Source organism: Macrosteles quadrilineatus, unplaced genomic scaffold (assembly GCF_028750875.1).
Source record: "Macrosteles quadrilineatus isolate MER2022 unplaced genomic scaffold, UCM_ALF_1.0 Scaffold_12__1_contigs__length_5162894, whole genome shotgun sequence".
NCBI lineage: Eukaryota > Metazoa > Arthropoda > Insecta > Hemiptera > Cicadellidae > Macrosteles > Macrosteles quadrilineatus.
This window is the reverse complement of record NW_026542605.1, coordinates 229,339-256,008: the sequence shown is the minus strand read 5'-3', so window position 1 is coordinate 256,008 and position 26,670 is coordinate 229,339. Positions and strand designations below refer to the sequence as shown.

At 33.3% G+C, this 26,670-nt stretch overlaps 3 protein-coding genes across 3 annotated transcripts in view; 2 read left to right on the top strand and 1 right to left on the bottom strand.

Annotated features, from left to right (window-relative positions):
- Nucleotides 1-6,917, top strand: part of LOC129004881 (sushi, von Willebrand factor type A, EGF and pentraxin domain-containing protein 1-like) — a 51,330-nt gene extending 44,413 nt beyond the window's left edge. The window contains exons 33-39 of the mRNA XM_054433575.1: nucleotides 1,398-1,636; nucleotides 2,233-2,473; nucleotides 3,052-3,157; nucleotides 4,071-4,233; nucleotides 5,249-5,425; nucleotides 6,423-6,518; nucleotides 6,789-6,917. Of these exons, the coding sequence (XP_054289550.1) occupies nucleotides 1,398-1,636; nucleotides 2,233-2,473; nucleotides 3,052-3,157; nucleotides 4,071-4,233; nucleotides 5,249-5,425; nucleotides 6,423-6,518; nucleotides 6,789-6,871 (1,105 nt within the window). The 3' untranslated portion in view covers nucleotides 6,872-6,917. The remainder of the gene's footprint in view (nucleotides 1-1,397; nucleotides 1,637-2,232; nucleotides 2,474-3,051; nucleotides 3,158-4,070; nucleotides 4,234-5,248; nucleotides 5,426-6,422; nucleotides 6,519-6,788) is intronic.
- Nucleotides 6,918-7,402: 485 nt separating this feature from the next.
- LOC129004880 (trypsin-like) lies at nucleotides 7,403-10,542 on the bottom strand (the record flags this gene model as incomplete). Its single annotated transcript, XM_054433573.1, has 3 exons — nucleotides 7,403-7,450; nucleotides 8,139-8,750; nucleotides 10,462-10,542. Coding segments are annotated over 3 exons (741 nt in total), but the record flags the coding sequence as incomplete, so codon positions are not given.
- A 4,486-nt stretch (nucleotides 10,543-15,028) lies between these two features.
- Nucleotides 15,029-26,409, top strand: LOC129004879 (uncharacterized). The gene is made up of 3 exons (XM_054433572.1): nucleotides 15,029-15,045; nucleotides 24,295-24,964; nucleotides 26,185-26,409. Exons 1-3 carry the CDS (start codon nucleotides 15,029-15,031, stop codon nucleotides 26,407-26,409), a joined length of 912 nt encoding a protein of 303 aa, XP_054289547.1.
- The last annotated feature ends 261 nt before the right edge of the window (nucleotides 26,410-26,670 follow it).

Below are 26,670 nucleotides of genomic sequence, written 5' to 3'. Positions count from 1 at the left end.
ATAGTACAACCCCCCTTTGCTGAAAAATTATGCTTTAACCCTTCCAGGGCTATGGACGGATATATCCGTCAATCTTTGTTTACTTTCCGGGCTGAAAACGGATATATCCGTCCCGAGAAATTTCTTTTCTGGGATAAAGACGGATATATCCGTCCAAAAAGCGAATTGATACACAATGTTTATAATACGGTAATAAACATTACACTGCATTATAAATGGGTTATTTTGTTTTTGTGGTTGGCAATAACAATTGCCGCAGCTGTTTCGGCTATTTTGCACCATAGAGTGTGCCTAAGTAAATACTGCTGTCACTTCACACATGGTTGTAAGTGAGTGATGATTACATTTTGTGTTTTGTAGTTTATTTTTATGTTATTGAGCTAAAGTTACTAATGCAAACAATCTGAAAATTGAAGATGTTATTGAGATGCTTAATAAAAGTATGTCTGAGAGGGGTTTTATACTTGGCAGGGAAAATAATAGTATTGAATGTGATGGATATGATGCACCTGAAGAACAGTCTTTACGTAGTGGAAGTCTTGGCGGGGAATGGGATTGAGGACATGGGAGCAAAACTGAGTGGTTTAGATTTACTTCAGAATGATAGATACATTTTTATGGATAAAAATAAAACAAGGGAAGGAATAGCCTAAGGTTGACGGATATATCCGTCTACCGCCCACAAGAATACTCAAGATTATTGGCAGTGTTCATATTTTGTGATTATCACTGAGGGCGGCAGACGGATATATCCGTCCACCTTATGTTTTTTGTGGGCCAAAGACGGATATATCCGTCAAATCAAATTTTATTTTCTTCATAACTTTTGTACAAAAATTAGTTCAGCCCTAAGGAAAATCTTTTTATGATCCATGAATTATTTCAAGTGAAATAAATACAAAACACAACCACTTTAGTTTTTCATTTTTGGCAAAAAATAATTAAGCTCCAGCCCTTCATTTAATTTAGCCCTGGAAGGGTTAAAAGTTATTGCAACTTTTGTGATTTTCCCTGTAAAATATAGTTACTACCCCCCCCCCCCCCCACTTCCCCCACTTACCCATGATAAAGGTTGTTGGCAAGCTAATGGGAGAAAGTATGTGTCAGATTGCTGATACTGTTTATTTCATCATGGTTTTCAGGCATAATTTGGAAAGCATTATTGTAAGCATGCCTGTTCATTGTTACTAGGTACTTAATGTACAGCTTAAATCAAGGCAACTATTTTATTAGTTAGTAGTACAACATCAAAACAGTTTAAAAACCAGTGGTCATAAATGGCAACATTTCTGCTATTAACAGTCCTTATATTTTTGTTGGAAGATGAATGAATGTACAACAGTATATTAGACTATAAGGGCAGAAGTGTGTGTTTATGGTGGTGTTGCATGTTGCAGTGTGACTGACGCAGTAGTGTTGTCTGGCCCTGGTTTGTTAGAGGCTGGACGTTACCAGATGACCAGTGTTGTGCAGCTCAGTTGCAAGGAAGGTTACATCTCCAACACCAGTCTACACAACATGAGCTGCAACTACGGAGGATGGAGTCCACCACCTGTAGATCTAGGATGCATATCAGTTGTGTGTCTTCCGTTGAACATCACAAACGGTTCTCTCATCGCTGAGTCTTACACTCCAGGTACATTTTATTGAACGATAGTTCATTATTGAGAAAAGTGATAACAGTTTATTTGACTAAAGTATAACATTCTGGATGTATTTTTGTTTGGTGAGACACTTTTGTATCAGAAGAAATATCAATTGGGCTTTTAGTGGGTTTGGCTTTCCCATGGTGCAAAACATTAATAAATGCTACAGCCAAAGTAATTTATTTCAAACAATAAGAATAAATATCTGGTGGGAGTTTAGAGTGCACTAATTACATTCTAAATGTACAAAATTTATCTTAAAAAACCTGGATTCTTGATCCAATATGAGTTTTTACCGTCATGTCAATTACTTACACCATCATCAGAGATAAGGTTATCAGACTTTTTTCCATGCCAGTGAAATTTAAAATCAAACATTCAAATACATAAGACAAAGCAGTTCAAACTCCTGGAAATATTTGTGGATTTGCCTGTCTCCATTTAGGGATCAAATCCGTGCCTCCCTCACACCCAGCTGTCTGAGACAGCTCTAACCACTAGGTTAGCTACACAGGTCATTTTTCACACCATACCTTATGCACAAAACAATCTATCAGTTGCTGTAACACTAAGTATCAATGTGTAGGAAGCAGAGCGTCAGCGAAGTGTGACAGAGGGTTTGTGGTGAACGTTACTGCTGATGTGTCCTGTCTGCCGAGTGGAGAGTGGAGCCCTGCAGTCAGCTGTGTGAGAGTGAGATGTCCGGAGATTGTCACCAAACATCTGACGCTGCCCAGCAGTGACTGGGGCAAAGTAGCCATCATCCAGTGCCCTCCCTCCATGCTGCTCATAGTGGGCGGAGCCAAGGTGGCTGAACAAGAAGTTAGGTGGGTTCTGACTGATAAAAATAGACCCAAGGTATACATAATACAGTATTGTTTATTAGGTAGATAATACAAAAACAAAATAGGCAAGTCGGAAAACAGGTATTATAAGTTGAATAAAACTTAGGGATAAACTATTTCTCCCTAAAACTCACTCATCTACTTGTAGAAAAAGAAATGTCTCCTAATGATTTATGCATAACTAGCAATCAACAACAACAAGTCTTTTTAAACATAATTATCCCTAATCTACTGCCTTCAGAATTCACTCCATATCTCCTTCTCAGTAACTTCTTACTTCGTCTTCCCATCCCAACTACTTGGACCCTTAATGTACTATTCTACTCTTGGAGTTGTTTTCTGATAAATCTCTCATTAGAGAGTTATTTTATTTCTTGGAAAGAACTTTTACTAAATATTCTTTATTATGAATGAATACAGCCCAAAAGCTTCATTACTTTCCTCATTATAGTTTTTAATTTACAGTTAGTTTTAATTTTTTTGATAACAATTCATCTCTAAGATAAGTTAAATAAAAAGAATAAATAAATTTGTTTGGTGAACCCCTGAATTTTTACCAGATGGGAATGCAGTGAAGACGGTCTGTGGAAGAATCTAACAAAAGCACCAGTGGATCCTCATATATTAGAATGTGTTGCGAAGATGACGCCCTGTGCTTTACCTGAGGTATTTTTGTTGTGTGTTTTTCTACGCCAATGTCATAAGTAAGGGAAAGGTCAAAAATCAGGTTCTATTAAAATACCTACTAGTGTACCTGTTGCTCGAATTCGAGCAATTGCAAAGCATTACAGGCGACTCAAAGATTATGGAAATACTCACGATCTACACAACAGTTAGATATAATCAAAATCTTTTGTAAATATCTTATCTTTTTTCAAAAAGCTGATCTTGTTTTTTTTTAGTGTTTTTAGTGTAAAAAAAACATTATTTCTATTTCTTCTACTTGGTTGTGTTCTATGACTTTTTCTATGCTTCCATTGTTTGCAAATCGGTTATTTCAATGATTGCTCAAGAAATGTAGCGCAGTGTTAATTCAGTTTTATTTTTAGCCTATATCAAATTGTCCAGGATTTCCATTGTAATAATTACACCAACCCAAGTTTCGTCTACAGATGCAATATGCCAAAGAATATCACCTACGTACAATCTCCAAGAAGTGGTAAAAACGGCAGAAACCAACCAATACAATAGATATAAGTTAACTCCATAAGAAATAATTTCAAAAGTTACTGTGATATTAGGATTTTCCACTGATTTGGTAATAGAACATTATATTGCAAAACATGATACGATGCAGAAGAAAATCAATTTTAAAATCAGAAAAATCCTTCTGTTAACATGTGTAGTTTTAAGCTATGTTTTTGCAACCTAAAGTTGTTTCGAGTTAAATTTTTCAAATATATGCTAGAAATGAATAATCAAACTCGATATATTTAGAAAAAGGTGATAGATCTACACTGAATATTACTAAAGATGCATGTATACACAATAAAAATTACCAGTGTACTATATTTCACATATCACGTTACATTATGATCAAATTTCCCATGTTAACAATTTGTTTGTATCACAATTCCAGAGCCCACAGTTTGGTTACATTGTCCCTGATGATCAGAACACCTCAGAGTTCAATGAGGGACATAAACTTGAGGTACAATGTCGCCAGGGCTACGTGCTACATGGTAGCAACTTGACTGTGTGTAGACGAGACGGCACTTGGACTAATAACACTGTCTGCAGAGGTGATTGCAACCAATAACTTGAGATAATTTGATAATTATTTAGTTAAGTAGAATCTCTCACCAAAATTGGCATAGGTGACTCCTTAGAATATCTGCTTCTGAACTTACCTTCCTACTAGCGTCCACTTACCCAAGTCTAAAATAAGTTGCTAGTGAAAGTATTTCAATTGAAGAAGCAATCAGTTACTGTAAGCTATATTTTTTTTTTTTTAGAATACAATAAAACTTTATTTATACATTTCAAACAATTCAACATATGACTATGATTTTCAATCAAATATAAATGTTTAAAAAAATAAAATGAAAGCTCAATAGAGCAATGGGGGAATTGCGGCACCATCTTCAAATTGAATGCTTCGAATTTTTCGTCTAGTTCCCCGTAGCCTTAGCGAAACTGCTCGAATGATGGAAAGCTGGCTTTGGATCCTCAACCATCCGATAATTTGGGAGTATGGTTTTCTCCATTTTACAGCCAGGGCTTCGCTTGTTCTCCTCTGAAACGCTTCATATTCTTTGTGGGGGACTCCTTCCGTGGAACATATTAATGGTGTGAAGCTTCCTCTTATGTCTTCGGCTGCTAGTCTATTGTATAGGTTTTGACTGTAAAAGTTTTGCTTCCTACACACTTTATTTTAATACTGTGATTATCTTACCTTTTTTGTGCTCCAACGACTTAGTTCCACACTTGACTCAATTGAGGGGTTCTATTTGTTATTCTGTTTGTGTATGTCATACAGTACAAAGTTTTTAAGTTACTTGAAAGCAAATGAATTAGTTATACGTGAGTAATATTTAGTAGTTATTGGTTATATTTCTGCTTCTTAACAGTGAGTACACATTCACCGAACTAGATCACCATCTCAATAAATCTATCTTTACAAGTTTTTCCTGCTTTTGAGCTTAAACATAGTCTTCACATATTGCCTAATAGAATATGAAATGAGTAGACTTTAACCAGCCCGAAAAACCACTATAATCTAATTCAGCTTATTAATTTATGTTTGAATATCTACAGCTGTTGACTGTGGAGATCCGCCTGTGCCTCCTCTCACACAGCTGACTCTAGTGTCCAGCACACTCTACGGCAGCCTAGCCAAGCTGCAGTGTGACCCGGGCTACCAGGCTTATGGCGAGATGTCCCTGCGCTGCCAGACCAACAAGCGGTGGTCTCGCTTCCGAGGCAGATGTGTTCGTAAGTGCTTATGAGTAGAAGTAACCATTGCTACATGAATGAATGATGTTGATTTTACTGTCAATCTCTTTGAAATGCATATATTTCACTTTTTTTTGACTTTCACCTTTGTGTATAGATAAATACCCCTGCCGCAGCATACCTGCCGACTAAGCGAATTTCCATTTGTCTGAATTGATTTTCAGTTAAATATATTTGAATAACATTAGGTTTAACGAGTACCTAGGTTTGCTGCTACAAGGAAACTAATAAAGTGTGTTTTTTAGTAAAATATTGATAGCTTAGTACAAAATAAATAAATTTGCCAAGTTTGATCAAAATATATCCATAAACAAGCAAACTACAACATTTGACAATATTCTCCATAAGAATAACATGGGAATTTTAAATTTACATTTTTTTTAATTTTCTCCGTTACTAATAACCAAACAAAAATACTTTTATATACTAAATTATTTGTTTTTTTAAGCTCTTTAAAAAGGTCTAAAGAGAAATTGGGAAATTTTGTGTTTTAAGGGTCAAAAGTGAGAAAAACCAATTTTTACCCCATAAAACCCCCCGTAAAGCCCCGTTCCCATGGTCCGATCATGCTGGTTCGCGAACTCATTCAAGTTTATCCCGCTTTACACATTTAAACCAAATTTCATCAAAATCGGACCAAAATTACTCAAGTTATCGCGTTCACGGACGTATATATATATATATATAAATCTATATATATATATACATATATAAAAATTTGAATGAATGGTGTTTTTGGCCTCTGGGGACATCAAAATGAAAAAGTAAATTGGTCCCGGGTCTAGGTCTTACCGTGCCACCTACGGTAATAGCTACTTCCCTATAGGGAAATTCGCTAAAACCAGACATTCCTATTCCGAGTTGTAGTCAATCTATTCCAACCATCTATTCCATCTATTCCATTTTTATGTTGATACAATATAGAGAAATGTTGAGTGTTAGTAGAAGAGTAATATCAACTTTAAACAATTTTCAGGTATTTCATGCGGAAAACCTTTGTTACAAGATGGTGTCAATGTGATAGGAAATGCTTACTTGTATCAAGAAAAGCTTCAAATAGTCTGTCCAACTGGTAAGTCAACTTGAATTAAATTTTCAAACCTTGATTAAAATATTTTACGTGGAGTTTAATGCCGCGGTTCATTTTTACCATAGGAAAATAAGATTTCAATTATTTCAATTATTTTAATTTTTTTTAAAACTAGCTACAGCTGGCACATATAAATGTGATTTTTACTCAGTAATATCTTAAGCTAATGGTACGTAAAACCATGGAAATAGTGTTACATATTGAATGTGTTTAAAAAAATGGTAAAACATAATAAACACTTGGCTGTTACAGGTTCAGTTATTTCTGGAGATGAGTACATAACATGTGAAAAAGATGGAAAGTGGAGCAGGTCACCTGAATGTATCAAGATTTAAAAAACTGAAAACAAGAACGTTGAAAGTTGTTAGAAATAAAACATTTTATGTAATGTTTGGACACGTCAGTACCCTTGTTTAGCCAAAAATGTATTTAATGGTAGGTAGTCATGTATTTTATTCAATACATTAATTTCAATTCAACCAATTCACAAATTTTAATTATTATATGCTTGGTAATTAAAACTATGTAGCACTTTCTTGATACTTAGAAAGTTGTAGTTCCATCCTCAGAAATGAAGCTTTTTGATATTATTGAAAACCAACACTGTCATCATTCATTGAGCTCCTAATGCACTCACTCCATTTCTACACTCATTTTTTTACTCATATTGTGGTTAAAATATGCACCTAGGTGGTGTCCCCATCTCAATAATTAATTAATAATTGAATGTGTCCTTAAATTTTACAGCATGAGTATACTATACAACATTGCAAAAGTAAGCTTAGTGCTTAGTGACCCAGGATCATCACTTATAGAATGGTTTAAAATACCTGTCCATCGGTGTTCCAACTGTCGTCTAAATGGAGTCATGACCTCGCATCTACCTGTGCTCTGTCGTACTGTCCTGTGGGATACTGTCCAGTTGTATACACAGTAATATCATTTGGTTCTCTCATGTTGTATGTTTTATGCTACGGTTTGTGTTTAATGACGACCTCAACTTGAAAGATGAGACTTTCAAATAAGCCTGATGATGAGATTTTTATCTTGAAACTGGTTGCCAATGAGACGACAGTTGGAGTACTGAATGGCAGGCAAATTACACCAAATAATCCAATCAAGCAGTTGTAAAATATTTCTTTCTTTTAGTTACTTTGAATTTAAAATACATAAAACATAAAAATCCCAATTACCTATAGGTTTGCTCTATCAAATTTATTAACCATTCAACTACATGTTGCCATCAATAAGTAATAATGATGGGCAGTCTTAGGAGACTGCTGACCATCTAATAATTAAAATACTATTAATAATTAAATTCTAATAATTAAAATCTAACTGCAGATTCTTTGAATGAGGTCAGGGAAAACAACTCTTGAAACCATGTCAACGGATAGACACATGCCTCATTAGGGGCTCATAGACTGGATGCTGCAGTTCAATAAGTAACTCAAGTTTGACATCAGGCACCGAAGGGGAATACTTAGAAAGTTACATAGGGACTAAGTCCACCCTGATTCAATCAATCAATTGATTCATTCAAGTTTATCAAACATCTCAAAATCATACAATTACTAGACAAGCTGTTACTATAAAAAGTACCAAAAGCAGACCAAATATAAAATACGCAATCCACTTCTTGTTTTTCCAGCTGTACGATATCACAGGTCGGTCCAGGAACTGTTGTATCCAAGGTAGGTCCTGGAAGACGTCTTCGTACAGGACTATTCCTGTTCTGTCCATACATGATGTGACTGTACCCTGAGATAAAACTCCATACAATACATTCCCACAAATCAATGGTCCACCCGAATCCCCTCGACATGGGGAGCCATCCGAGAATAAAACCGTGAAAAATGTTTTAACTCGACCTAGAAAACTCGTTGATAAATCAACAGGGATGAGTTTCAAGACATGTGAACCTCCATAACCTGCTGAGAAGCAAGTCTGGTTTGTCGTTAAATGTTTCGCTGGTAGTTTTGGGAACTCTGGTCGTCCTATGGATGTGTGGGTGAGTATTGCCAAGTCGCAACCATCGCTGAAGTTAGGGTGGACGAACACTTCATTGACTCTCCGCACAGAACCCGTCAAAAGCTTGATCCTAACTTCAGTAGGTTCGTACAAGGATTTGTTGCGCAAACAGTGAGCTGCTGTTAAAACTGTGTCCTCTCTGATCAAGGTACCAGTGCAAGTGGACTCTACATAGTAACCAGGCTGGAAACGTAATTCTTGAATGGAAATTATTAATACTACAAATATTGCATCGTGTAGTGTTGTATTAAACATATTTACATGAAGGATTTGTATACAAGGAATTTTTATTACATTGTTATCAGATACGATTGCTATAACAACAATAAGAGTATTTCACTTGAACAATTATTGATAAATTTTGTACTGATAGTTTGGTTTATGAAATAGCAGTTAGGTTCAAACCATTGCAATGGTGTACCCCCAAAAATGGTGCAATGGTGAACTCATGATGTATTCTTCTACTTTGCCCATTGTAACAGCCTCTGCCACAATCCCCCCGTTTCCCTTCATCTGTCATTTTCAACATTTTTTACTGTTGTACTACTTAGTTAGTCAAAAAGATGTCACACACCCCTTAGTTCAATGGATAAAATATGTTTAATGGACCGTTCTGTTGATTAACTATACAACTATGTTTTTTCAGGATGATTTTTTTTTTAATTGAATGAACAAAGTGATTACCGTACTCATACTTGTACACGATACATCTCATATTTTAACAATTACTCAAGGATGACTTGATTTATCAACTTGATGTATGGTTCCAAGATTCTTTATTATAATATCACGAGTAAGTTAGTTTTTGGAGAATATTTGTTCATTCTTAAAACATCTTTTTAATTTTGGGCCAGAATAAAAACATTAGGAGCTACCTTCTTTTATTTGTTTACTTTGTATGATCTCTAATTTGATCTTACTTGAGACAAAGGGACCGACTTTGTTTCGCTGAACTCTTTCATTCATTGAGTCATTTTATGCATAAGAAAACTTACATTGTAATCTAACATTTCTAGAAATCTAGATTGAAACGTTGAGCTGGCAAGAGTAAAGAAATCGACTGATATTCAATACAGTAGATAGCATTAAATAAGTTTAAGTTATGTTAAAATTAAAATATCCCCGCCACAGTAAACCTGCAGACTAAGCGAATTTCCATTCGCCTAAATTGATTTTAAATTAAATCTAAATTAATTAATAACATTAGGTTTAACAAGTACCTAGGTTTGCTGCTACAGGGAGGCTAATTAGTGTGTTTTTAGTAAAATATTCGTAGCTTATAAAATAGATCAATTTTACAAGTTTGATCCAAATATTTCCATAAACAAGCATAACTACAACATTTTACAATATTTTCCATTAGAATAACTTGGGAATTTTAAATTTGCAATTTTTAGAATTTTCTCCGTACAGTAACCAATCACCGTACAAAAACACTTTGAAATACTAAGTTATTTGTTTTTTAAGCTCTTTAAAAAGGTCTGGAGAAAAATTGAGAAATGTTGTTTTGAGGGTCAAAAATGAGAAAACCAATTTTTACCCCATAAAACCCTGTTCCCATGATCTGATCATGCTGGTTTGCGAACTCATTACTTAGGGCCTACTTTATTTATATCAGTGTTAAAACCTATGATGGATTTTCAAATCTATTTACACCAGAATTGCGGCAACGTCAGATCATTTCTCGCAATAACGGCTGCATTCGCGAGCATAACTTTTTGTGGGCTCGATGACAACAAGATCGTCTCCCGTGTTCACGGCAACATCCATGATTATCTTCTGCCATCACGACTACATTTTAATCATCTCCCCCGATCACAGTAAAACCTGTGATATCCCGCAATCACGATTTTCCTACAACTAAAATATTATGTAAACAGAAGGCTAACAAAACTCTCTTGATTAGACCTGCAGATATTATAAATTTTCCTAATTTCATACAAGATCCACATAATATTCCTGATATTGTCGGTTTGAGTGAAAATTTAAAAACGTACGTTTTCATGTCCCTGGCCTTTTACTTCCTAGATACTGGATTTGTAGTTTATTATTATGTGTTTTAATATTTTTTGGGACGGGGGCAACATGTTACACACATTTATTTGGTTTTAAATAGGTTCTTGGTATTTTTTTCGTATTTTTAAAGTCTCGAAATTCACGACCATGACGTGTCCCTAGGGTACATTTTCCAACTTTCACGCTGTTTTTAGACTAATTATTCATGCCGAAATATATAAAGCCATATTTTAATGTCATCAATGGTTATTAAACTTACAAAAAAGGAGCTTATTATAATTTTATTGTCATTGCAGACTGACTACCATGACAAAATAGGTCTGTCCCTCGATTTGGCGTCACGACCATTTGGGAAAAATGTTGAACTTTGGAGCACGACAGTGGCAAGCCTGGCGTCGATGGAGTCAGTTGGTTTTAGAGACTAGTTCGGGGTGTACGTCAGGATTGTAGTGCCGGTCGTTTTGAGTTGAAAGGAGGAATTACAAGATTAATAAAGGAAAGATTGTGTTTTTTGTAATTTTGGTGTGTCCATGACCGTACGTAGTCATTCGATGAAGTAGACATGGTGTTAATTTTTGTTTATAAGATATTTCAATTGCTAGATTAACCTAGAAGTCCACTTTGTATCCTCGAACATGAGGTGCAGGGCTACCGCCAGAACAGAGCCAAATAACACGTAATTTCACGACCAAAGTTTCACGACCATCGCGGTTTTTTTCACGACCAATCCACCTTTATGGATTATAGTGTGTTTGGTCGTGACAATAACTTTAATATAATTGGAAATTGAACAGTTTAGTTCAATTGAAACACATAGTTTTATTATAACTAACAGTATAATTGAAGGATTGTTTAGAAAGATTTAGATTATTCCAGACAATTCACGACCGTACCGCTTGTCCCTGACCATCACGTTTATGATTTCTATCATAAAAATTTCAAAAATTAAAATATCGTCATATTTCAATGTTTTATACACAAAAGAAGCACACCTCTATACAAACATAACGATTTTTCGGGTCTCAGGTAAGTTTTTTCGGAGTTATACAAACTTAAAAAGATTTTATTGGCTTTTTTATATTTGTTGAGTTTTTTTTATTTTTTTCTTGAAAGACCAAATATACCAAAAGCTCAGTGACCTTTTTATTGTATAATGGTCATTAAAGTAAATTAGTTTATAGCAAAACATAGTTATAAAAATAATATTAACTATTTTTAATATTCATTTAAAGGTCCTTTATGGTTGTGACAGGATTTTGTGTTTTTCTACTAAAGATGCTCTTTAAAAAGAAAACTACCAAAGATATTGCGTTACCATGGACATTTTATGAAACTTCAAATGTTAATGAAATAAAAAAAATAATAAAAGTTTTGAAAAAAGGGGACAAAAATTTGCAAAGTGCTTTTCCTGAAAACGTACATTTTTAAATTTTCACTCGTTTACCGATCATCTGGACACCCTAAAATAACTTTGTGGGCCCGGGCCCACCCTAGAACCGCTCCTGGCCTTGTGAAACATTGACTTAATTACCAATAGACAAAATTCAAAAATACCCAACATTGCCATTCACAGTATCATAAATTATAGTTGTTCCTTTTTATAGCCCGGTTTCATTGTTTTAACTGAACAGTAGGACAGTTTAGATAAGAAGGACAATAATTTAGGATGATAGGATGAGTGATATGTGTACTCTGTCAATCAGTCATGACCAAACACTGGTATAAACACCAGTAGCTATCAGTTGCAATCAGTAGACCCTAGACACTTAGACAGTGAGATACTGACTTGACAAGGACCTGACTTCTTACCATGTAAGTTTGACGAAAAAACTTTACGTACAATTTTTTACCCACATAAAAACATACTTTATCTTATTCTCAATAAATATTTTTGGATGACATAATAATGGATCCAAACGATTTGAAAATTTAACTATATGAAGTAATTTTATTATTTTTATTTTTAAGTAAAAGTTTATCAGTTTAATTGTAAAAATTAATTGATTTATTAATTGTACATATATTTATAAATACAATGTCAAGTAATAATTTAATAAAAATAACTTTTAAGTACCTAAAAAAATAGAGTTGAAAATTAGCTTTATTTGGATAGGCTACCATTGATTCCAAGTAAGAACAAAGTTTCTAAAATACACTTCAAACAAAAATCATAATTATTATATATACATATATACTACTATTATAATAGTTTATAAAGATGAAAACGACATTATCATAAAGTGTTCAAACCAGCAAAGTCGAGTTAAATGAGTGAAACAAGTTAAAATGTTATAAGAATGTGTTTTAACACAGTATAGCCCAAATGACAATCATCTAAATTTGTTCTTCTAAAATTTTTATAGAAAACAATAATTTACTCAAACTTCCCAAGCATCAAATTATATAAATTTACAAACAAGCTATAGAAGTGATCCTCAGCATCACATTCGTTCACTTAATAACAATAATTGGCCATTTTGATTGTAGGATAGCTAATTTATATCAGTTTAAGATACAATAAACAACTTGCCACAATATATCTTTTGAATAAGTACGCTATATGATAAAATTATTTCTAACCTGCATTCTGACACAGCAAAAGTGCCTCCAGGATTTGCAAGATTTCAACATGGGAAGCTTGTGATAATGTGAATTTAATTACCAACTAATAGCAACTGTCTACTCATCCAATTACGCAATTATATAGACCAAGTTATCTGTGTTTCTCAAAGTCGGTGCTCAAGAATAATGGGAGCAAAATACAGAAGCACTACATTTTTTGGGGGGAATATTGACGTGTATTTTTTTTTATGCAGGTGTTTAAAAAGACTATTTTAGCCAGATATGGTTATTTTTTAAATACAGTACAGGTAACCTTTAAAATAATCAACAATAGGCGTGCAGTTGATTTTAATTAGTAATATTGTGAAAATAGCAATTAAAATAATCAACACTATTGTTGATTATTTTATTTGCTATCTGCACGATACTAATAACAATATAAATCAATAAACCCATAAAATAACCCATAAATAAATAAACGCATAAAATGCGCCTGTGCGTGCAGTTGATTTTTATTAGTAATATTGTGCAGAAAGTCGAAAGTGCTAAGAATAAATATTTTCTTTTATGTAGTTGATTTTTATGTAGTGCAAACCCCCACACTCTTAATTTACTTAACAAACATCTTCATACGGACGATTAATCTATATTGATAATTTCTACAATATACGTCAGTAACAAACTCATGATTTTAAGATTTGTTATTCAGCATTGTTGCAACCCTAGTCGCGGGGATTGTGAAACTCGCAACAATGGGATCGTCAAACAACGTGCTCCCGCCGGCTGTGCGTCGAAACTACAAAACGTCAATGTCAAGGCTCTTAGTTCAATATTTTGTTTATTGTGTTTTGCTGTTAACTGCTCTACGTATTTAAACAATCAATTCATCCTAACTCACATCAAAACCCATACACATTATGTATATTACATGATTTTTTAGAAAGAGCATATGTTATTAAAATTGAAATAGAAATATAATTAGTTTTGAAGTTAGGCCTAATAATATTTTGAGACTAATATGACAATTTGACACCTTCAAGAAATATATTAAATTCTAGAATGAATTAAGGGGCAAATATATCACATTCAATGTAGGTAGTCCAAATTTATTTTGCGGCAGGCATTGGGGGGATGGGCACCCCTGGTATCAGCATAATCTAACACATACATTCTCCCATTAGCTTATGTCAACAACCTTTATCATGGGTAAGCGGGAGTAACTATGATATTAAATTTTATAGGAAAAAATCACAAAAGTTGCTATAACCTTTGAACCGTAATTGTTAGAGCAATAGGGAGTTTCAATATTTTGTTAGAATTAGAATTACAAAGCCCATAACACATTATTTTAATCAAAACAGGATTTTTCTTCAAATCCGATTTTTTGTTATATTATGGTTTTTTTTATGGGAAAATAACATAAGTTACAAAAACGTTGGGACTGTAATTTTTACGGAATGTGATTTGTACTATTTTGTTCTAAATTTAAGGGACCATAACATACTAATTTTAGTAGAAACCAGCAATTTTCTAAAATCCGATTTGTTTTCATTTCATGGGGAGATGACATAAGTCTCAATCGGTTTGTACGTAAACGAAACTTGCTCTCTATGTATTTCTTATGGGAGTAAAATTTGGTTTCTCTTTGCCGAATTTGTTTAGCTCTGCTACCTGACCGATTTTCATGGTCGAGGTCTCAAATTGAAGTAATGCAGGCAAAGATTTCACATCAAGCATCGGCATTAGACAGCGGAAATTATAGTTTTACCCTAAAAAAAATTCCTACAAGAGGTATTTCTGCGGTTTTCTGTAGTATTATGTGTACTGATCAACATACTAAAAGTTTACCAAAGTTTGACCACCGGAAATGCCTTATTTTCAAGATGGCGTCCAATGTGGTGTAAATTACCTAACGCCTGCAATTTTTTCCCTAGAAAAGTAATACTGGTGTCTACCTATATGTTTTCAGGGCCACTGAATGCAAAAAACACATTTAAAATGACAACAAAAATTTATTTTTTTACAAAACAACACATTTACAAGTACGATTACAAGTATTCATTGTCAACTTCTTCATCCCAAACAGGCTCATTGAATTTATCATCACAGTTTTCAGTTTGGCACAGTCCACATGCAGACGTGCATGGTAGTCCATATCTTGTGCAACTGCATCGCATTGTTCGACATGCAGTAGTGCAATTGCAGTGTAAAAAAGACTTTCAGGTGCAACAGGTTTAATAGTCATTATCGGTACATACTTATTGCTCTTTAGCTTCCATCCCCAATTAATAGCATTCATATTTTTCCATTCCAGTCCAATTCATGATTTAAAAATAAATACACTCTTAGGCAATGGTATTTTGTTGTTGACTCGGTTGGAGGAAGTTGTTCTGGAGTAAAAAATGATATAGCAGAAACAATCTTTTTACTTAAGAGTTTACAGCACAATGAAGTTAGGGAATCGCCACTTCTGTCCCCAAATAAAACTGCTATTACTTTGCTTCCGAGCATCTCTATGTCGGTGTTTTTTTCGGAGTTAGAAACAAATTTGCACAATCTTCAATCGCTGCATTTCTGCCAATAAGCCTCTGGAATGCTGACTTCTTTTCTACACTGAATATGTGCGATGTTGAATCACATCTGGTGGATTGCGAACACAAGTTCATACCCAGTATTTTTTTTATCTCATTAATGTCATAGACTTTATGGTTTGTACAAATCTGGAGTAACCTAATCAGCCGCATTCTTTTCAAAACGCAGAACTTCTTTGTACGAAGAACTAAATCCCATGGCATGTAAAGTATCGACAAGAAATTGAGATTGATATAGATGGCGTACCTGAACTGTAAGGCCGATTTGTAAAGAAGCAACAACAGCGCGTGGTCGGGCTGCTAGAGTGATGACTTGACCAATTCCTGCCACCTTAAACGATCCGTATTTTCGCCTACAAAAACACCATTTAACAAAGTCTGCAAGCATTCCGGTATTAAAGAAAGGGCGTAATCCAGATTCAGGAATTTCTCACTTGGATAGGCCTACTGGTCTGTAACGGACAGAGTGGAGGCCTTTATATCAATCCTAATAAGACGGGCTGCTGTTTCGATGATAGCCTTTTTCTGGGATTCCTCGTCCTTTTCATGTGTGCTGAAATAGGGTCTAAGAATATTTGATGTTTTTCCTTCATTGTGACAATATCTAAAAGACCTTCTAAAAAAAAGGTTATTTTCATACTTCTGTTTTAGCTGTTCTTTCAAATAACTTCTTCCAAATGGTTGTAAATCTTCTCTTTCAAGAAATTCCTCCATTTTTTTCTTGTACGTGAGATATTCAGATATTGTTAGTTGTTCATCATCATTAGTTTCTAAATATCTACATACTTTCAGGAATGCTTGTTCTTGATCTTCATTTCTGGGTCTTCTGGGCTTACTTTATTTCGCAGTTTGTCCATTTTGAAACTGAACTGGTACGTTAAAGCCAGAACGAAAGTTACAGCTACAGGAGTGGTGGTAAACACAGTTAGCGGCGATCAGATCATGTCCGTAATATTCTATTCTTCCTCTCACAATACCCGACCATTCGTCCAATCGACCACTACAGCAGGCAATTATTGTTTTTACAATTCTTTTCTGTCTTTACACAGCTAGCACTAGAACCTCTTTCTGTGACTGCAGTACCGCAGAAGAGACAGTCTGTATGGCTGTTGAAGGGACCGAGATACCCTAGCGCTTCTCTTTAACGTTTCTAATTTATTCCCAGCTTAAATTTTTATGTCGTTCTTATTAATATACCACTGTCTGTATTTCGCGTGAACTTTATCTCCTGGATACACACACAATTAATTCTTCTCCTCTTTCCATACCTGCTTTGTTTATTCCTTCAGCTCCCTTTTGACGAACTTGTACAGTGTCTGTAGAGCAATATAAATCTTCTAAGCATATAGGACATTTAGTTTTGTTTACGATATCAGAACTCATTACATAATAAAAATGAGTAAACAATAAACAGGTTAGCCAACTGTAAAATGTGAAATTTATTTACACAATACTTACCTGAAAGAAACTGTACTATTTTCTTGCTGAATTCAATAAAGTTATGAAATTTCTTTATATCTGTAGACTTCTGCTAGGAAGTAAGCCTACTTATTATTACATTTACCCTCTTTTAATGTATTTTATATGTAATATTTAAGGTCTGGTGCCCTAAAAAAGTAGGCCTACTGAAGAAAAAAAACCTATTAAAATGTCAACCTCACTGTTGAAAATATTGACAAACGATGAAAATATTTTGAACATAGCCATTTTCGTTTTACGTTAATTAAATGATATACTTTTTATTTTGTGAGGTTTTTTTTAAATAAAAATGTATTATTAGGGATGTTTTTACTTAATGTATTTGTCTAAAATTAGGTGAACGTGTTTTAGAACAATTTAGACTAAGACAAATGAAAAATAAATTAGAGCTAAGTTTTTATTAGGCTGTTTGATATAAAAATAATACTATAACTACTCAAACATGATAATATATTGTGAAATTTTGTTTTTAAATTGAAATGTATGTATAATGTATATGTTTCATCTAAGTTTAGGGACCCTGTAAACGAAAAAGTAGACTCTAACTACTCTTCTTTGGGATGAAATTTGTAGAAGTTTGATATTTGACACCATCTTGGACGCCATCTTGAAATTGAGGCCTTTTTAGTTGTCAAACTTTGGTAAACTTTTGGTATGTTAATCAGCACACCTAACCCTACCAAAAAACGAAAAAAATCCTTTTGTAGGAATCTTTTGAGGGTTAGGTGGTTTATTTTCATATCTGCAGGCGTCTACATATACTTACCTACTGTATTACTTGACTAAAAAAATATTTAGTATAATTTTTGAATTCTTACTTCAATTTAAGATGTATTTCACCAGTTATAATTATATAATCTATTCTATATATAATTCAGTTTTAAAAATCTTTGTACAACTAAATCTAGACTTCTACTAGACCGATTTTATTAATTAATGGGTCGTTGGAAAGCTTAAGTCGTGTAGATTTGCAAATAATTATGAAAGTTTGTTTTTGTTATGATTTATGGTGATAAATTAAAGAAAACGTGTTTTCCATAAGAAATACATTGAAAATGGTGTTTTTCACACTTTTTATTTGGGCGCGACTTTTAGCTGCCATTTTTTAATATTTACAAGAAGTGCATGGTATCAATTTGTAGGAAATTTTATTTTCTTTCAGAATATCACCTTCCACTTTGGTCGATTTCCTCACCATTTAAAAGTTATTTGCAAAAAAGCTAAGCAACCTCCGAATTTATAGTAATGAGAAAATATTGAGTTTGGGATATTTTTGTTAAACTTTGTACAACTAAATCTAGACTTCTACTGGACCGATTTTGTTAATTAATGGGTCATTAGAAAGCCTAACCCATGTAGGTTTGCAAATAATTATTAAATCGTGATTTTATTAAATATTTGTGGTGAAAAATTAAAAATAACAAATATACATTAAAAATTGGGGTTTTCAAGATTCTGTTTTCAAGATTCTATTTGTAGCCAGCTTTTGGCTGCCTTTATTAAGTATTTTCCAGAATTGCACAGTAGTTATTTGTAGTAAATTTTATTCTCTTTCAGAATATCACATTCACTTTGGTCGATTTCCCCTCCATTTAAAAGATAATGGCAATAATCTAAGTGATCTCCAAATTTATAGTGGTGAGAAAATACTGAATTAGATATATTTTTGATAAACTTTGTACAACTAAATCTAGACTTCTACCGGACCGATTTCGTTACTTAATGGGTCGTTGGAAAGCCTAATTTGTGTAGATTTGCAAATAATTATGAAAGTTTGATTTTATTAGATATTTAAGGTAAAAAAATAAAAAATAAAAAATAATACATTTAAAACTCCTTTTATTCCAGGTTTATATTTTCAATTTTATATTTGTAGCCAACTTTAGGCTGCCTTTATTGAGTATATTCAAGAAATTTATTTTAGCAATTTGTAGGAAATTTTATTCTCTTTCAGAATATCACCTTCCACTTTGGTCGATTTCCTCGCCGTTTCAAAGTTATTTGCAAAAACGTTAAGCAACCTCCAGGTTTTTAATAGTGAGAAAATACTGAATTAAAGATGTTGTTGTTAAACTTTGTACAATTAAATCTACAGTTCTACTGAACCAATTTGATTAATTATTAGGTCATTGGATAGCCTAATTTGTGAAGATTTGCAAAGAATTATGAAAGTTCTGTTGAGGTTTCAAGCAAGTTCGTTTGGCTATAAATCGATGATAAATAACTCAATTTTTTGAACAATTTGTGTTGGTCGTGATTTAGCTGCGTGCTTTAATGAAATGGAAGCTGATATTTCAATGAGGGTTCTTAGGTCAAAACAATTAGAATAACGTAATTACAATTAAGTAAATGTATATAAAACTAAATTCCATATCCAAGATATAATCAAATTTATATTTTCTGACTGAGCGATACAGTATCTTGAACTTAACTGATTAAAACTATCAATATTTCAAGTGAAAGCCTTTGAAGTATTTTAAGACCAAGACATATAAAATAACTTAAATAAAAATAGAGTTACGTATCATTGATTGCAGATAGGTACTAAAACGATTTTATTTATTGTTCATTCGTGATTCAGCAGTGAGCTTTACTAGTCCGATCTCGATCTTAATAATCAATAGCTCAAATGAAAGCTGGTATTTCACTTAAGGTTTTTAGACCAAAATGTATAATGTAATTAGAACTGCTGGAATACATAATTAATTGACGAGAAAAAAATCTTTCGTTGAGTAATACATTAGATAAATTAATGATGATGCTTGATGACAAATATGTGCTTGCATAGCTTTATTTTAAGACCAAAATTATGAAAATCAGGCAGGTAGAAAAGCCCTCCTGTAAACCATCGCCCGCCTGCGAAACATTGAACTCGGAAAAAACCAAATTTAACTCCCATAAGAAATGTACAGGGAGGCAGTTTGTATATAACTCGAAATATACGTCAAAATGAATGCCGATGCTTGATGGCAAATCTACGGTACGTCCATACCTTTAGTTTAAGGCAAAAAATTATGAAAATCGGTCGGGTAGAAGAGCTAACCCGACTCGGAAAAGAAAAACCAATTATTTTTATAGATGGCAATAATTGGTTTACCAGTATGCATAATCTAATCATACGAAACATGTGTCAATAATTCAACAGCTTATTGTTATATTGTTATCTAATTAATTTTTCTTTGATTAAATGTTGTTGTTAACAATTTGCATTTATGTTTAAAGTGTGTTCATTATGTTAAATGTGTGATTCTAATGTTATGTGCTTAAACTGTACCATTAATATTAGTGAGTAAAGTGGTGTATGGATTTCATAACCATTATTTTAATAGAGACCGTTGTATTTAACCACAACGGGCACTGTTGCTAGTCCTATATATTTTGGTCTAAGAACTTTCAGTGAAATATCGGCTTTTATTTAAGCAATTATGATACTGTATTACTCAATCAAAAATCATAAATTTGATTATTTCTCAGATATTATATTTATTTTGACGCTGCGGAGCAGCATGGGTCCTCTAGTTGTTTATGATTATACCTTTTTATTTGGTAAAAGGGGGTTTTAAATTACTGAAATAACAAGAAACAAATTGTAAACAAAACACGACATCTACAGTGCACATAAGACATAAGATATTTATTGCCGTTGATCATTTTTACATGAGATGGGCATGGTCAACATAAATATATACAGTCAATAACATCAAATAATATCAATAATATCGATAATAATCATCAATAATATCTAAATATATTTAAATTAAAACTAAAGTTGCAACTCCAGCCTAGTACCCAAACAACAGCTTCATAAACATCAAATTAATAAAATTGGTAAACTTCATCCAAACATACAAAAGTCAATGCTTATCATTAATTTGAAAACTTAAAATATATTATCTATGTTGGTGGCCATAAACTCATTAATAGTAAAGAATGGATTGTCTAGAAGCCATTGATACAACTTGATTTTGAAGCCTTTAAGAGGAGTGGTGATCCACAGCTTTGAATCCACAGGACAGAACTAAAGTTAAAATTGGCTTCATGTTTTATCTATGCTTCGGCTGTTCCATAAGGATGGAAAATCTACTAAGGGAGTACCGTATGGTAAAAGTTAAACCATTTTGAGCGTTGCGTTTGGAGGATGATGACTTTTTAAAATAATGGGATCGGGATTGTATGATACAGTGTAAAACCTCACTAACTCGACTATTTGTGGACCCGGAGATTGTTGAGTTTGGGGGTTGTCAATTATCCAGAAAATTTCATTTTCAATGGTTTTTTTGTAAATGAATTCATAACAGACCAATTTTAACATAGAAATTTATTACTTAAATAAGTATTTTGTCATTATTGAGTAAACAATCTTCAAATAAACGACAAAATTAAATGTTTACTTAAAATTAAAACTAAATGTTCTAGAAAAATTTCTGATTTTTGTGTGCGCCCGTGCTTTTGATTGTCGAGTTACCGAGTTAGTGAGATTCTACTGTAACCAATAATAAATTAAGGAAGTCGTAAAGGATTATCTAATAACCAAAATTACTCGTCTGGAATCCCCCCAAAATCCAAATATATCCTTAAAATCCCCCTCCCCCAAAAATCTGCCAATGTCACATCAAACCCCCCTGTGGGCACCCCTGGACGATACAGTTTATTAATTTTTTATAACAAAATCCAAGAACTGCTGCTCTAGTGGCTTCCACCAATAAACTTCTAAACTTCCAGCCAAATTGTTCTGATAGATTTTTCGATTAATTTTAACTGAGACATTCAAACAATCTGATTTCACTAACTTTAAAAACAAAAGTTCACATCTTTTATGAAAGTACAAAAATAGAAATTATTTGTTAATCAATCATAATCTGTAACAGTGTATCTTAAAAAAAATTCAACAAGCTAACACACAATTTGGTTTGAACATCTTTTCAAAATAAAATGTAAGGAACTTTGCATAACTAAAATAAATTACATAACATAACATTAAGTCTTTGAAGACTAGTCATTGAACTAAAAACAATAATACAAATATTGCACAACACTTAAATTGGTCTTGTTCTATCACAAAATAAACAAATAGGATCCCTAGCTACTCACTATCAGAGTGTATTTAAACACAGTGACTTGTGCCATCTTTCCCCATGTTTGCAAGATAAGAGCAAATAAGTTGATGCATTTGGTGCTGGTTTAAGTAAATGAATCAGTGAGTTGAAAAAAGTACCCGAGTCAATTTTCGCAACTTTCGGTAAACGTAAAAAAACTGTATAAGTTTTGCATTAACAAAAATATAAATGCATAAAAAATTGAGAATATTATTTTTAGTACTACAAAAGAGATAACAACACAAAACTACCATTTTTTATGAGTTATGTAAATGAAAAAAATTTAATAAATTTTTGACTGAGGTCCCTTTTTGCTCTCAAGTCAAGTTTTTTTACCAAGATTTCTTACACCATACTAAAAAAGGTCAATAAAAACATTTTAAAGGAACACTTTTATTTACAAGGATTTCATGTACTTTACTGACAGATATTATGTGCAAAATTAAGTATTTTGCCAGTTTAAAGTTCTGGATTTTTACTCTTCGTACTTCACTCAATGTTATCTTGCTCGTCCGTCGTTTCCCAGTTTAGAATTTCATCATAGAATTGGATGTGTTCGTTTGGAATGTAACTATACAATCTTCTCAAATCAACAATCTTCTTTCTTTTAATGGGAACAAAACCCCTCGGATAAGCTTTTGTATCTGGTAGGGTGAGGCACAGGCCCTTTCGCAAGTTAAACGTATGCAGTGTCTGAAAATCTCCCGTTCTTATATGCATACTTGCTTTGACAGTACCTTTTTCCAAATAGGAGTACTGGAAATAATAAAATTTGGAAATAACAAAATGTTGTTTCTCTTGACGAGGCAAGGTTTTGGTTTCGTTTGATACGGCTGTCTTTTTATATACCGTAGGCCACCATTTGGAATAGTCAGTAACTAAATCGCTTTCGACTAAGGTTACTGTACATGGAGATTTCTTGGAAGAGTTAACTATTAATTCACAAACTTCCTTTGGAGTGTAAATTCTGTCTTGTTTTCTTATTGGCCTCTTGATCATACTGAAACTTCTATCGCAAGGATTATAAGAGTGTCCTCGCAATGGGTAAAACTGCTTCACAACTTTGAACCTACCCAAGTCACACAAAGCAAGACAAACTTTAGATAATGTGTGGTTTTTATTTTGACCCCAACAATTATCTGAAAAAAGGTGAATGTTTATTTCCTATCTGATAAGAAAGCTAATGATCAAAACATCGGTTTCTAGGAATCCTCCTCTATTTACCTAGTCTGTGAAAGTTTGAATTTTGTAGGAAGTGTAGCCTACAGTAAAGAAATATAAAACAAAATGATCAAAAATGCTTTGGTGTTGTAAATGCTATAATAATAATAATTATTTTTTTATGAGTAAGAGTTTGTAGGAAGACCCCAATCACCCCTTAAATAAATTGTTTTTTCTTGCCTATGGTTGTAAATAGTTTAACATATTTTGTTTTTCATATTTTATGAGTTTTTTTATTGGCCAATATTCTGTAAGCAACCCAACTAGCCACAGAGAATAATGCTTCCTTCAATACTATGAGTATAAAAAATAAACATTGTTTCACTTTCTTTGTATTTTGTTTATTGTTTTTGCTAACAATAAACAATATAGTTTATTAATAAAGAATATAGTTCTAAACATTTTCTGCGTTAGGACCCCTGAACCCCCCTTTTTACTAAGGGTGATTCTTACCCTACAGACTCCCGCCCCCCTTATGGAACAGTTAGATGGACACCCATACAAAGGAAGCTTTTTAAGAGAAAGTTGTAGAAACTCAGTACTACTTTCATGTGAAGATTCCATCTTCCTCCTCAATTAGGCGCAAAATTTAAAATTAATTATTGCATTATGCACGTTTAAGTGCTATCAACTGCTACAAACTCTTTTCTTGGTTGAGTTAGTTGTGTTCCTTCTTTCTGAATGTACTCCTAATCCAAGAAGGCCTTCTCTTTCTCCAAAACCCAAAATAAATAGAGATACTAATTAATTGTTATGTTCCAGGCCCCCAGTCCAAGTAGAACAGTCGTACTGCACCAGGGAGCAACAAGCTTACTGTGATGTTTACTCCAACAAGTCCTGCTGCTGCGAGAGCAGTCACACTCTGACTGGGAGTGTGTCCAAAATGACCTTGTACGATGAGAACATATCATTCGCATCCAGGGGGTTCTCCTCCATCATTATACCTTCTAAAGGTTACCCCCCCAAAAACACAAACAAATCGTCACTTCCACCTATCACGTCTAAAACATTGGAAAAAAGTTTCAACTACAAAAACCGTTTGAAAGGAGCACCTACACCTGAAGAAAAACTTAATCCTGTATCCACTAAACAGAGAAAATCGAGTGACCTACAACCAAAAAATAAAACCCACGGCAGTTTTGAAATCACCAAAAGGTTGTCAAACATTTTCATATCAAGGAGAAAGGTGGAATATAAACAATTCTCTATGAAGAAGGAAGTTAACTCTTCGAAAATAGAGTCTAAAAAGGTTATTGAAAACTCAAGGTCTTTGGACATTGATGTTACAATCAAGGATGAAGTGTTGAACGATAACACGTCACCAAGTAAACCTACAGAGCTTTTACACCCAGGGTGGAGAAGAGTCCCTTGGAAACCTCACTTTGGGTGGACAGATGCACACCAGCAGCTGTGCAAACTCCTCCGCAAAGAGGTAGTTATAAATTTGATTATATTATGTTATAATCCATATTGCTTAAACAATTAAATCAAGGAATAAAACAAACTGCTAGTACCCTTTGGTTAAGCCATAAACAATCCAAACTTTTGACCATAGAAATGTCTAAATATTGGCTGATCACTATACCAATTTTCTTTAGAATGTTGTCACTTTATTGTATAAATTTGAGCAGCATTAACTAAATGAGTTTTTTGTTGATGATTCTTTTAAAAATGTGCTGTTAGTCTTTATGGTTGTGATTCTTCTCTTGGTGGCTAGTAACCCACCTGAGGATAACATTGCAGTTTGCTGAGAGCTGATAAAGGATCTGAGTACTAATTAAATTATTATTGTTACCTTACAATATCCGTTTAATGTTGGTAGATAAACAACTACATGTTTCGTGGCGACTGCCACATCCTCAGGTATCCTCTTCTCAGATTCGTCATCAATTTAAAACAAAACACAGAACACACATAGAAAAACACATTATATTTATTTGATACCGTCACGGTGCGTGCACGCAGTTGTATCAAATAAATATAATGTGTTTTTCTATGTGTGTTCTGTGTTTTGTTTTAAATTGATGACGAATCTGAGAAGAGGATACCTGAGGATGTGGCAGTCGCCACGAAACATGTAGTTGTTTATCTACCAACATTAAACGGATATTGTAAGGTAACAATAATAATTTAATTAATATAAAGCAATATCCAGAAGTAGGACAATGAATTCTGATCTGAGTACATTCGCATACCTGTTTTTCACTTATCTAATATCCCATCAAAGCCTTATACACCATCTAACGACAAAAGAGAATATCCCGATGTCTGTTAACAGGATGCAAGTATAGATCCATGGATTTTATTTTGATAAATTGTACTATATTAATAAAATTTTAAACTTATTTTTTCAAGAATTCATGACAGATTTGTAATCCTTGGGGCCAATCTATTTATAATGAGATTTTTATTAAGTTTTAAAATTATTTTTTTCCTTCAAGGGGAAACTATTTATTTTTGCAATTTTGGGTTAACATTAACAACCTCATTCAAGTAAAACATAAAGGTGTTCTGTAGTTAACATTCATCTACAGTTTGAAAAGACTATGTGATCTTATGTCAAATATACAAATAATAAACTCTTTTGTCTTTTGTCTTATGTTTTTTATTGTTTATTGTACCATATTTAAGTCAAAATGTTCTCTGTTGCAGATCACGGATGGCAAAGTACACAATATTTACTACAACACAGAGGAAGAACACGCCTCAGCCAAAGCTCTGCTCAGTGGACCTTCAGTATCTACTGTGTCAGACGTCCTTGAGGTGATAAGGAAAACAGCTGAGACAAGGTCACCTTGGTTTTACAAGGTTACATCAAGGTCAAGGAGCTCCTTGCAAACCTCCCCTTATGATGCTGATGGGGAAGACTCTGTTTGACATCAAACTTACTTAATGCTGTATATTTTGTTTTATATCTTTATAGAATAGTGTGTTAGCTTATTATTTTTTAATAAACAATATGTTATATTTGCCAATGGCCTTCACTTATAGCTTCACTTTTGAAAAGTTTATGTAAAAGTCGTATTTGAATGATTGATGATCTTGTCAAATTTTATACTGTTTGAATGCTAAGATACCACCTGATGATAATGTAAATTAGTACCACACATTCTGGTAGTACAGAGCACATTTAAATTG

Excerpts from the sequence above, each read along its gene's own strand:
- LOC129004879 (XM_054433572.1), top strand. Across the intron at positions 24,965-26,184 it reads GCAAACTCCTCCGCAAAGAG|ATCACGGATGGCAAAGTACA; the intron begins GTAGTTATAAAT and ends TCTCTGTTGCAG.